This window comes from Muscardinus avellanarius (assembly GCF_963383645.1).
Source record: "Muscardinus avellanarius genome assembly, chromosome: 8".
Lineage (NCBI taxonomy): Eukaryota > Metazoa > Chordata > Mammalia > Rodentia > Gliridae > Muscardinus > Muscardinus avellanarius.
In genome coordinates this window covers 104,014,180-104,027,939 of record NC_137794.1, presented here as the reverse complement: position 1 = coordinate 104,027,939, position 13,760 = coordinate 104,014,180, and the positions used below count along the sequence as shown (strand labels likewise).

Below are 13,760 nucleotides of genomic sequence, written 5' to 3'. Positions count from 1 at the left end.
AACAATTGGTTCAACTCAAGGTACACATTAGCTTCATTGAGGAATCTAAAAAAAGTACTTGACACTCACCCCCAGAAATCCTGATGTATTGTTCTGACGTGTGGCCTAAGCACAGGTATTTTTTTTAAGTATCCCAAGTGCTTCTGAGGCGCAGCCAAAACCAAGTACCATCACCCCAGTGTTGGCTCAGAAGCTCTCTCCCCTCAGTAATTTGTGTTCTATTCCACTTATTCACTAGGAAAAGCTAAATGAGCAGCTGGAGGAGCAGAGGCACGAGCAGGCCCTGCAGCGGTACCGCTGCGAGGCGGACGAGCTGGACCACTGGCTCCTGAGCACGAAGGCCACTCTGGACGGTGCCCTGGGTGCACCCACGGAGCCCATGGACATGGAGGCCCAGCTGGTGGACTGCCAGGTACAGAGGTGGTCTCCAGGGAAGGCCGCATCGCAAAGTGCATCGGGCCACAGAAGGGAGACTGGGAAAGTGTGGGTGTGGAGATAACAATGTGTACAACTCAAGCACTCCATCTATTTAGAGAGGGAGGAGAAAGGAAATTCATTGGAAAAACTTTAGTAAAACTCAAACTTGAATATAGTTTTGGGGAAAAAAAATTTTACCAGTAGTATCTACTCTTTGAAAAATCTTTATCTTTCTAAAGGACATTTTTTAGGACTATATAGATACCCCAGTATTTTTAATACCTATATTTGCTAGCTCATAAGAAGAATTTGTATCAGTGAAGTCAGATTGAATAAACCCAGCAGGAAGCATCCCCGGGTGCTCTGCTGTGGTTATTGTTCTAATCCTGACGTGTTATTTGGAAAACCTTTCCAACGTCAGTTTTACTCAGACAGACTCAACAAAGGAAGGCTGTCAGGCTGTCCTTCGAAGCACCGAACTTCCTCTCACATCGCGTCTCTAGGAATTAATGTGAGGGATAATCGCATTAAGGTCTTTAGTCCAATATTAGTTTTCTTCTTTATTATGGAAATTTTCATGCACACCTATAAATATAGAATAAATAGTGAGCGGAGCATGGTGGCGCACGCCTGTAATTCCAGTACTTGGAAGGCTGAGACAGGAACAGCGCAGATTCAAGAGCAGCTTCCACAATGTAACGAGGCTCTCAGCAACCTAGCAAGACCCTGATTCACAACAAAATAAATAAATAAATAAATAAATAAATAAATAAATAAATAAAAAGGGCTAGAGGTATAGCTCAAAAGTAGACTGCCCCTGGGTTCAAAAATAGTACCAAAAACAAACAAACAAACAAACAAACAAACAATGAACTTCCATAAATTTGTCATCAAACCTCAGTGATTATCAATATATCAGACTTCATACGTGGGTCGAGACTCTACCCTGTTTACCACGTTACCTGTCAGTGTGCACCGTTTTGTATTTATCTCATTTGGGATGATAGGACATATGAAAGCATCACTGATTATTTAGCTCTACAATATGTAGTGCAACACAGAGGCCATTCCCGTTTATAATTTGAGATTCATAATATTGATTGTTATCATTTGGTTTTGAAATGCCTTAGGAAATTTACCTATGTGTAATTAAGGCCTTATTCTTCTCTGCCGTGCCGGTGGAGTTTAGACAGCCCTTGGGAATGTTTTCTTTATATCTTCTTTTTTGTGTGTTTCTATCCTGAAAGGAGGCATCTGTTTTTAGCAGTTGAAGTTAACACCTGAACAAGTATCGGAAACATGTGCGTCGTACATATTTTAGACAATACATTTTAGAACTTTCACAGAATATTAAAGCAGGTTCTTTTACTATATTTAAACTCGAAGCATATGATATTGAAACCACACAAGCAAACTAGCTTATTAAATCTAATAACTCATCACTATATTAAGTTAGATTTTATTCTTTTTTTTGGTACTGAAGATTGAACCCAGGGGCATTCTAGCTTCGAGATATACTCCCAAGCCTTTTTTTATTTTTTATTTTGAAACAGTGTCTTTCTCACTAAGTTGCTGAGGCAGGCTGTGAACCTGTGATCCTTCTGTCTCAGCCTCCCGTGTACTAGGATTACAGGCGTGTACCACCATGATTGGCTTGTTCTATATTAATTAAAACCAATCAAAATGAGAAATCAGTCGATTAAAATCTAATATTAAGTCAGTTATAAATATAGTCACTGTAATCTAATATTAAGCCATCTATATAATCATTATAACTGTGGCTGTTACTCAGAATTGGAGGCACATGATGACTTTTGTGGGCCAGGGTACTTTGTTTTTGGGAGTCTCTTTCCCCATGAAAAATGCTGCTAATACATATACATACATACACACATTATTTTTAAATATTAAAATATAATAAGGCTGGGCGTGGTGGCGCACGCTTGTAATCCCCGCGCTTGGGAGGCTGAGACAGGAGGACCGCACAGGTTCGAAGCCAGTCTCAGCTACTTAGTGAGGCTCTCAGCAACTTAGTGAGACCCTGTTTCCAAATAAAATATAAAATGTGTCTGGGACTATATCCCGGAGGTAGAAAGCCTCTGGGTTCCACCCCTAGTACCACCAAATAAATAAATAAATAAATAAAATATACAATTTTATTTATATATTATATTATAAACAATGCATGATTTATATTATTATTTAATTTGTTCATCTTATTTCAAAAGGAATAAAAATTCAGGCCTCAAAAAGTACTATATATAGGCTTCCAGCATAGCGCCAGGTGTGCCCAATGGAAAAGTCCACCCTCACAAAATTGTGTTAGCTTCTCAAACATAATCCTCAGGAAACCATCTTTCTTATTTCAGTTGAAGTTTTGCTCTTCCATTTGGCTCCAGTTTGATGGCTTGAATTTGTGCTCTTAAAAGTTGGTGGAAAAGGCCAGACACAGTGGTACACACCTGCAGTCTCAGCGACTCAGGAAGCCGAGGCAGGAGGATCACAGGTTCGAGGCCAGCCTGGACAACTTAGAAAGACCCTGTCTCAAAAAAAAGAAGTAAAAAGATCTTGGGATGTAACTCTGTAGTAGAGTACTTGCCTAGCATGTGAGAGGCTCTGGGTTCAATCCCAAGTACCACAAAAACCAAAAAAGTTGAAGGGATGGAACCAATTCTGATTTCATATCGGGAAATTAAATATATTTTATCATAAATAAATCACTTGGGCCGGGCGTGGTGGTGCACGCTTGTAATCCCCGCGCTTGGGAGGCAGAGACAGGAGGATCACACAGGTTCGAAGCCACCCGCGATGGCTTACGAGACCCTGTTTCCAAATAAAAAGTATGAAATAGGTCTGGGAGTGTAGCCCGGAGGTAGAAGGCTTCCAGGAACCCCAGTACCAAAAAAAATATATATATATATACCTCAAAAAGTTTATCATTAAGCAATATAAAAAGAGAATGATTTCTATAGACAACAATGTATTTATTTTTATTTTTAGTGTCTTTTGTTTTTTAAAAGCTCTCACCTTAAAAGAAGGAGATTAGTTTGCTTTTTCTCTGACTTTAGTTTCCATGTTAGAGGAAAACCCTGCAGCAATAAAGTTTTCACAGGTATAAAGACATATTTTTGGAAATGCAAGGTTAAAAATACATTTTTATTTTTCTTTTTGGTGGTATTGGAGGTGGAAGCCAGAGGCTTTCTACCTCCAGGCTATACTCCCAGACCCATTTTATATTTTATTTGGAAACAGGGTCTCACTGAGTTGCTGAGATCCTCACTAAGTAGCTGCGGCTGGCTTTGAACCTGTGCGATCCTCCCGTCTTAGCCTTCCAAGTGAGAGGATTACAAGCGTGCACCACCAGACCTGGCAAAATACATGATATTTAAAAAAAAAAAAAAGAAGGGGAGGGGAAAGTGAAAAAAATAATCAGTCTAAAGAAATCTTTTTTTTTTCTTTGAGGTACAGGGGATGGAACCCAGGGACATTCTACCTCTGAGCAACACCCCAGCCCTATTTTTTTTTATTCTTTATTTTGAAACAGGGTCTCACTGAATTACAAAAGGCCTCACTAAGTAGCTGAGGCTGACTTCGAACTGCCATCCTTCTACCTCAGCCTCCCAAATGCTGGGATTACAAGTGTGCGCCACCACACGGCTAGAAAACATGTTTGAAAGAGGGTTGATTTCAAGTTCATAAGGAAAATGTCAATCATGGATTTTTTTTTTTTTTACTATTAGCCATAGTGTCATAATCTGAAACTAAAATCATTAAATAATCATAATAATAATAATGAAATAACACTAAGGCAATGACTCCCTTTATGTGTTTTTATTTATATAAAATTTGTTTTTCTGCCTCTTTTCCAATTTATTTTATTTATCTATTTTTGTAGTACTGGAGATTGAATCCAGAAGCATTCTACCTCTGAGCTTCACCTCCAGCCCTATTTTATTTGTTATTTTGAAACAGGATCTCACTAATTTGCATGGAGCCTTGCTAAATTGCTGAGGCTGGCCTTGAACCTGTTATCCTCCCATTTCATCCTCCCAAGTACTGGGATTACAGGCATGCACCACCATACCTGGATTTCAGTGTGTTTTCATATCTAATTCTAAAGAGGCAAAAAATTGAAAAGCTCAGGAAATTTATTTATTTATTTATTTATTTATTTATTTATTTATTTATTGTGGTACTTGGGATGGAACCTGGGCTATACTCCCAGACCTATATTTATTTTTTATTTGGGAACAGGGTCGCACTAAGTTCCTGAGAGCCTCACTAAGTAACTGAGGCTGGCTTCGAATCTGTGCGATCCTCCTGTCTCAGCCTCCCAAGCGCTGGGATTACAAATATGCACCACCACGCCTGGCAAAGCTCAGGACATTTTTTTAAAAATCTACTTACCACTCTTCAAGGCTGTGGAAAACTACAAAAAATCGTGGAAGCCTGTCCTTTTGGTGAAGGACCATGGGCGGCTGTGTTTCTCCCTGGGAAGCGGCCTCGCAGAGCCGGCAGGATGTGTGCACTTCATCCAGGTTTCTGTTGTTGCAGAACATGCTGGTGGAGATCGAGCAGAAGGTGGTGGCCCTGTCGGAGCTGTCCGTCCACAATGAAAACCTGCTGCTGGAGGGCAAGGCGCACACAAAGGACGAGGCCGAGCAGCTGGCGGTGAAGCTGAGGACGCTCAAGGGGAGCCTGCTGGAGCTGCAGAGGGCCCTGCACGACAAGCAGCTCAACATGCAGGTGAGGGCAGCTGCGGGCCCCAGCCCAGGTCCAACGGGTCCCCTGCTCGCCTCTTCCAGTATGGCAGGTGCAGGAGGGAGACAGGGTAGGTCACACGCTCCTGCACACACTCACTTTACACCAGCATCCGGTGTGCTGTGCTAATCTTCACCTGACTTTGCCATAGAATTTCATAGGTTTTGTTCGGATTAGTTAAATATATAGACCTGGGGACTGCAGTGTGGAAAAAGAAAGTACAAATAACCACACCCAACAAAAAAATTTAGACACAGTCCTAGGTGAAGATATGCTATGGTGTGTTTACATTTCCCCTACATTCTGTGTTTTAGATCCCCTCCCAAGCGGGGATTACAAGCATGCGCCACCACGCCCAGCTTCTTTCTACTCTTTGACCTTTGTTTTTTAAGTATTTGTGTGCTATATTTGTTTTTACCCCCTCTACTTTTTACCATACATGCCTAAAAATTTCAATATCTCAATCTTCTTATCTTTATATTCCTTGGAATACTTTCACTCAGTCTTACCATATTGTTATTGCTTCTTTCATACTATTATTGTTTAGCTTTTAATTATATTTTAATACTTACAAGTTCTTATTTTCATCCTATGCAAAAATTAAGAACATACTATTGAGAAGCTACTGTATGCCAACTGCTCTCTGCTCGAATGAAACAGCAGAGAAAACAACTTTCAGTATCATCCATCTCTACATTCTTATCTTCAGAGGATTATGGTTGAGGGAGACAGGTAATAAAATTAAGAAGCATTATTATATGCCAAAATAATAAAACATTTTTAAAACCTATAAGTCATCTGACATAAGGCTAGTAGCTAAGAACAGGCAGAGCTGGAAGAGCTTTCAGCTTTAAACCAGGAACCCAAGGAATCCTTGCAAAGTTTGCCTGGAAATTGGATCGTGTGCATGTGAGAAGAGAGCTCCAGCAAAGGAGAAGGCAAGTGTAAAGGCTCCTGGGGGATCACACCTGGGCTGCCAGAGCCAGTGTTGCCGGGCAAAGTAAATGTGAGGAGAGTAGCGGCAAATGAGGCCAAACCATGTGTGTTCAGGCTGTTCAGGCTGCTATAACAAAAGCGCCCTACACTGGGAAGCTTACGAGCAATAGACATTTATGGTTCACAGTTTTGGAAGCTGAGATATTTAAGTTCCAAATGCTAGTAGATTCATTATCCACAAGTGTTTTCTCATCCTCCTCCTCCTCCTTCTTCTTCCTTCTTCCTTCTCTTCTCTTCTCTTCTCTCTCTCTCTCTCTTTCTCTCTCTCTCTCTCCCTCCCTCCCTCCCTCCCTCCCTCCCTCCCTCTCATTTATAAATAGCATCTTTTCAGTGTGTTCTCACATGGTAGAAAGGGCTAGCTAGTTTTCTGGACTCTTATTTATTTTTATTTTTGGTGGGTCTGGGGATGGAACCAAGGGGTATGACCTCTTAGCTATACCCCCAAACCCTATTTTTTATTCTTTATTTTGAAACAGGGTCTCACTAAGTTGTTGAGGGCCTCACTAAGTAGCTGAGGCTGGCCATGAACTTCCATCCTCTGGTCTTAGCCTCCTGAATGCAATTCTAGAATTACAAGCATGCACCACCACGCCCAGAAGGACTCTTTTATAAGAGAACTAATTCCATTAGAAACCATCTTCCAAAGATCCCAAATCCTGCTGGGCCTGGGGCTTGTAATCTCAGCATTTGGGAGGCTGATACCAGAGGATAGCAGTTCGTGGACAGCCTCAGCTACTTAGTAAGGCCCTTTGCAACTCGGTGAGACCGGTTTCAAAATAAAGAATAAAAAAAATAGGGCTGGGAGTGTAGCTTGGAGGTAGAATGCCCCCGGGTTCCATCCCCAGTACTGGAAACAACAACAACAACAACAACAACAAAGGCCCCAAATCCTAATATCACACTAGGGATTAGGTTTCAAGGTATGAATTTATGGAAGACTTAAACCTTATACCATAGAGAGGGGTGACAATGGGCCCTGGGACCAAAGGGCCATGTAAGCACCATACGATCTTTGACTGGTGTTGAAGAGAAACCACCGGAGTGTTTGGGAAGAGAGGAGCCCCATGAACCTGTATGTACTGTAGGGGACCAGGATGGAAGCTGAGGGACCAGTCACAGCACAGAGGAAGCAGGGCTGAGAGATTGCCAGATTCTGGATAACTGAAATGATGAAGACCATCTAAGAAACGGATTTGGGGGTGGGGAAAAACTAGCTAGGTCAGTAGTTTGGTTTAGGACTGGGAAAGTTTTATAGTTGCATTTCAAATGCTGATAACGGTGGTAATTTGGGTTGTGTGTGGCTAGGCTGGATCCATTAGCCTATATTTGAAAGTTCCCAAGTGTATGTGTGTTCTAGCCCCTTTTAGAAAAAAAAATATATTATTCAGTGCTTTTCTAAAAATCTACCTTTTTGCCGGGAGTGGTGGCACACGCTTGTAATACCCGCGCTTGGGAGGCTGAGACAGGAGGATCGCGCAGGTTCGAAGCCAGCCTCAGCTACTTAGTGAGGTTCTCAGCAACTTAGTGAGACCCTGTTTTCAAATAAAATATAAAATGGGTCTGGGAGTATAGCCCGGAGGTAGAAAGCCTCTGGGTTCCACCTCCAGTACCACCAAAAAAAAAAAAAAAAAAAAAAAAAAGAGACCCTGTTTCCAAATTTAAAAAATATAAAATAGGTCTGGTAGTATAGCCCAGAGGTAGAAGGGCTTCCAGGAACCCCAGTACCACCAAAAAATAAAAACTTAAAAAAATTAAAATCTACCTTTTTAAAGTGGATAAATGAAAGTTTCAGTGGCAAATTTGCATTATTTTACATATCTGTTTTTTGTTCCAGCACTCCCAGGGTGAGACCACCCACTTTAGCAATCTATGCTAGATAGGACATTTAGGCCTGAGGTGTGAGGCGCTTTCCAGGGGAGGTAGGGTAGGGAAAGAGGACCAAGGCCCTAGAGCCCGCCTTGGAGGCAGTCAAGTGTGGAGAGACTGGAAGAGTTGGAAGAGCCCCCAAAAGAAAGTTCCATGGAGAAACCTGTATGGTGGGAAGAAGACAGTTTCATTCCTGGAGACCACTGGGAGACCATCAGTTGGGGTCGACAGGTGAGGTGAGGATGGAGACACGCCGCAGGACCCACAGCAGGTGACCTCAGCCACCTCAGGGGCAGCTGGTCCAGGTGTGCTGGCAGCAGGGATGCTCTGAATGACAGTGAGAACCAGCGAGGACTCTGGGACGGAGAGTGAGGGAGCTGCAGGCATTCTGCAGGAAAGCGGCAGAGGACCGAGGTCAGCTCGAAGGAGAAGAGGGTCAAGAAAACTGACCTAGTCAGAACATCAGAAAAATAACGTCATATTTACCTGTACATCAAAATAACTCAGTAAAGGGAAAGTCACTGAAAAGGAGTGAGATCGCAAACACAGTTTCTTTGTGTAGGAGAGAGAAGTTAGGATATAAGTGGAAGGTTTGGTCTCCCTTGCCTTTCCTGACCTAGATGCAGCTCTAGGTCTTGTGCAAGTATTCACAGGCACTTTTGTTAGATCTAACAGGTTTTTAAGAGATGGAAAATTTGGATTCAGTTTTAAAGTTAACAGAGAATTCTATATAATTGTGTGTGTGTGTGTGTGTGTGTGTGTGTGTGTGTGTGTGTGTGTGTGTGTAAAGCATACCTGCAAGTCAGGATTTCCTTTTGGATTATTTTGCAACTATACCCTGATCTACCTGTTTCTAACATGTGACCTGGGCAGGGGCCTTGAATTTTTTGCAACAGTATAGTACTTCCCCCCTTTTCTCTAGAGATATGTTCTCTAGAGATATGTTCTCTAGAGATATGTTCCAAGAGACCCAATGAATCCTGAAACCACACTATATATACTTTTTTTTTCTGTATATATATATATATATATATATATATATATATATATATATATATATATGAGAGAAGGTTTAACTTTTTTTTTTTTTTTTTTTTTTTAGTGGTACTGGGGATGGAACTCTTCCACCTCCAGGCTATACTCCCAGACCTATTTTATAATTTTTTATTTGAAAACAGGGTCTCTTAAGCCAGCGAGGCTGGCTTCAAACCTACGCGATCTTCCTGTCTCTGCCTCCTAAGCATGGGGATTACAAGGGTGTGCCACCACGCCCAGCAAACTTTTAAATTAGGTAAAATAAGAGATTAATAACAACAATAATAAAACAGAACAGTTAAATAAAAAAAATCAATAAGAGTTATGTGGAAATGTCAAGACAAATAATATTTTTGGACCATAGTTGACTGTGGGTAACTTAATCTGTGGATAAAGGGAGAGGACAGTATTTAAGTTAAAATAAATTATCCTAGTTGGGCGTGGTGGCACACGCTTGTAATCCCAGCATTTGGGAGGCTGAGACTGGAGGATCACAGTTTGCAGACAGCCTCAGCTACTTAGTGAGGCCTTGTTTCAGAATAAAGAATAAAAAATAGGGCAGGGGGTGTAGCTCGGTAGTCAAATGCCCCTGGGTTCCATCCCCAGACCCTAAAAATAAATAAATAAATACATAAATTATCCTGAGAATTTTTATTGTTGTACTGGGGATTGAATCTAGAGCTTCACACCTTCTAGACTAAACCACTGAGTTATACCCCTATTCCTTTCAAACATTTTGAGATTGGGTCTTAGTTAGTTGCCCAGACTGACCTTGAACGTGTGATCCTTTTGTCTCAGTGCCCCAGATTACAGGTGTGCACACTACACTTGTCTTATCCTGAGAATTTTAATGCAAATAATGTTTACAATGGATGCCGAAATCATAGCAATGTAACAATAGCCAAGTACTGCCAAGCCACCTTCTTTGGGAGGAAAGGGACTCTTGAGTTGCTGAAAGTCTGACATTGAGGTCCTGGCTGGGCTGTGCAGCTGACAGTGCTGTCGGCCAGCACATCCTGCCCAGGACCACAGGAATTGTGTAAATTGAGTTGAGTCCTGGCTCTGCCACAAATATAAGCTTTTATGAGGATGCTGCTGGGTGATGTGTGAAGATGGAAAAAATGTGGTGGTGGTTTCACTGCTTTGAAATTGGTCAGTGGTTATGTTAAAAATAGCTATAAATTATATTATTTTCATCCAGTGGAGTTTGCAGCATATAAAATACTGATGGCGTTTAGAAATAATTAGATATTTTAGAGGATTTTTTCATCTGTGGAAATAAAAGGAGCCCAGTTTACATTGTTATTGCTGTATTATATTTCTTCAGGTACAACACTAAAAATAATTCAGAGTTGATCCAATATTAGTTAATTGGGAAGAAAATCCCAAATTAAATGCAGAAAATAGTAAGGTTGCATTCTTCAACTGAGGCTAATAGTTAGGAGGGGTTGGAACACCTTCAAGTCCTTATGTGTCTATAAGCATACAGTTTCTCTCTCTCTTCTTCATTTTTCCTTTCTTTCTTTCTTTCTTTCTTTCTTTCTTTCTTTCTTTCTTTCTTTCTACTGGGGATTGAACTCAAGGTTTTGTGTTTGCTAAACATACACTGTACCTCTCAGTCATATCTCCAGACCCCAACACATAATTTCTTAGTGCTGCTTGCTTTTTCTATGAAGTGCTAATACCTATTACATTCATCTGTCTCAACTAATTGGACTTTTATGGGTATCAGTGACTAACAGAGCTCTTTTTTCCCCAAATGGATTGTTTCTTTATTTGTAAAGCTATGGCTTTCAGGGCACTTGAAAAGTCTTTCTTGAATTATGTCTTTCTTCCTAAGAAGCTTAAGTCATCTTATATAACACCATCCATGGAAGGAGCAGAGAGTTTGCCCAATTAAAAATAATAAAATGCTTTACAAAGAAATGTTTTATTTAATGTTTAGCATTTCCCAATCCTTATTAATCTTCTGAGGAATGTCCCTGGCAAAAGTGGTTACTGTTCTAGAATTTCCAAAATAAACAGGTTGGGGAGCCCCACCCAGTGAGACTGGGTCAGAAGCCACCTTACTTTCTATTCCTCAGTCCCCCGAGAAAACCATTATTACACCGCATAAAAGGCAATTAATTACCATTTGTATTTCTCTTCTCATTTGTGGGGAAAGGAAATGAAATCTGAACTGGATTCTTAACCCGTTTTTGCTTCCTGTGGTCCACGTATTAGGTTTTAAAATGACTACATGAGTCAGAGAAAAATTCACCAACTAAAAATCCAAACATAACCACATAGAAAACACACATGACCCGTTGGCTGCAGGTGCTGCTTAATTTTATTTTTTCTCTGAAGCTCTGGACTCAGTCAGTCAAATAAGACCCCTTGTTGGGTTTTGAGTCTGAGTATCTGAATGTAAAAGTAATTAAGTGATTCTCAAGGCTGACCATTTCAGTTGACATCTTTTTCAAGCATAAAATTTGATGGGAGGAATTGGAAACAGGTAACCTGAGTAGAAGAGGGAGATTACTGAGCGCCCTGACAACTTTCCGAGGCGATATTCAGGCTGGGCTCTGAAAAGCAAACCTTTGCTGAAAAGAACCTTGGGGCGAGGAGGCCGAGATCCCAAAGGGAAAGCCCCAGGTTGTGGCCAAGGTCACACCAGCTAGCCTCTAACGGGGAGCCGCTCTCAGACTGATACAGGGACTCCACGACACCCCCAGTGGTTTTTTAGTGCATTTTAGTCTCACGTCATAATGCAGTTCCCAGTGATAGTGACAGTGACGCGCATGCCCACAGCACTCGGTGGGCTTCCCCATACAGGAAATTATCATTGCCATTGCTTTTCTCTCTCTCATATGTACTTAATCCCAATTGACATTTCCCTCTCCTCCATCCTTTCCCCCGGGCCACCTCCCTGACTCCCCTGGAGTTTCTCCTCCATTATCTGAAGTCCCGCTGCTCTCCCGATTACTTCCTAGCTTCTGCATAAGAGAGAAAACATGACCTTTCACTTTCTGTGACAGGCTAAGGCTCTCTCAAGTTGAACTCTGCCTGGAGGAGCCAAGATCGTGTAGAGCTTATAATTGGAAGATGAAGCGTGGCAGTGAATCTGTGGCATACAGAAAATCAAGGGCAAGGGCTTCGGTGCCCTTGATTGCCCACCCAGCCCAAACACTCCACCTTCTGGAGGATCTTTGAGAGACATTCCTGGGAGCAGGGGATTTTGATGAACTGTGTATGACTAGTTATCCATTCTGAAGAACACTTTGCAGAATGCAAATAATGTATTTTATTTTTTAATTACTTAAAATTTAAATATATATATATATATATATATATATATATATATATTTTTTTTTTTTTTTTTAGTACTAGGGGTGGGACCCAGGTGCATTCTACCTTCGAGCTCTACCCTGAACCCTATTTTTTTATTCTTTATTTTTCAAACAGGGTCTCATTAAGTTGTGGAGGGCCTCCCTAAGTAGTTAAGGCTGGCTGCAAACCTAGATTCTCCTGTCTCAGCCTCCCAAATGCTAGGACTACAAGTGTGTACCACTGTGCCCGGCAAAAAATATATTTTAAACCAAGGATGCATCTATGAGCTGATTCTACCTAAACCACATTCTTTCACTGTGCAGCGAGATCATATCTTTTTGTTTTTATTAGGATACTGGGGTTAAACCCAGGGCCGTACTTTAAGCTATACTCCTTGCCCATCCTGTTTTTTTTGTTTCGTTTTGTTTTTGTGGTTTGGTATGAGGGATTACACTCAGGGCATTCTACCTCTGGGCTATACTCCCAGCTCTATTTTATCTTTTAAGTTTGAAACAGGGTCTCACTAAGTTGCTAGGTCCTTGCTAAGTTGCTGAGGCTGTCCTGGAACTTGCAATCCCCTGTCTCGTCCTCCCAAGTGCTGGGATTACAGGCCTTTGCCACCGTAGCAGGCTAGGCTAGATCATCTTAAAGATAGGAGGTTGGCTCCCAGGGTGGGCACGTTTGTCTGATCGCTTCAGTTCACTGAGCTTCAAACACTGATAGCAAGGGTGCACAGATGCACAGGTAAAGATTCAGTCCATCAACACCAACATTTCACCATGTAATTGTGAGACTCTAGTGAGAAAAACAGAAGGGTAAGTAGACCCCATCTATTCTGCTGGGATGGCGAGTGAGGGAGAGCTGGGCCTCTGTGGACAGTCAGGTGCATGAGGTGGGAGGTAGGTTCCATCGCTCATGATCAGGCTTGGGGGAGCCCAATGGGGCAGAGGAGCGGGGATCTTGAATAGATTCCTCCCCTGCAGAAATGTTCCTGCTTTCTGCCCCTTCCTGCTCCAACCACACTGGCCCCTTTGCTGCTACAATTCTCTACAAAATGCCAATTTCCCTCCCTCTTTGGGCCTCTGAACCAGCGGCTCCCTAGGCCTGGGCAGCCCTCCCCCCAGGTCTGTGGCCAGCTGCCTGGTTCTTACTCTGCAGAGATCAATAGAGCAGTCTGCTCTAGGGATGTGCTCAGATCACCCTAGGCAGCCCCCCACCCCCGCTTTCTGTCCCGGCACCTTCTCTCCTGTCCTTGAAGCACTTAAGCTAGCTCAGCTTTTCTTGTTTATTATCTGTCTCCCCAGCAGGACCCTCTTGTGGCTTCTTTGCAGAATACGCTGAGCTCCTAGAATACCGTCTGACTCTTAATGTGTGTT

At 42.0% G+C, this 13,760-nt stretch overlaps 1 protein-coding gene across 3 annotated transcripts in view; it reads left to right on the top strand.

Annotated features, from left to right (window-relative positions):
- SYNE1 (spectrin repeat containing nuclear envelope protein 1) overlaps window positions 1-13,760 on the top strand; it is a gene marked incomplete at both ends in the record, with an annotated part of 486,197 nt that overhangs the window by 331,422 nt on the left and 141,015 nt on the right. For all 3 annotated transcript variants that reach the window (XM_080699888.1, XM_080699887.1, XM_080699889.1), the window contains 2 exons: window positions 239-412; window positions 4,972-5,163. In XM_080699888.1, coding sequence (XP_080556014.1) covers window positions 239-412; window positions 4,972-5,163 — 366 coding nt within the window. The remainder of the gene's footprint in view (window positions 1-238; window positions 413-4,971; window positions 5,164-13,760) is intronic.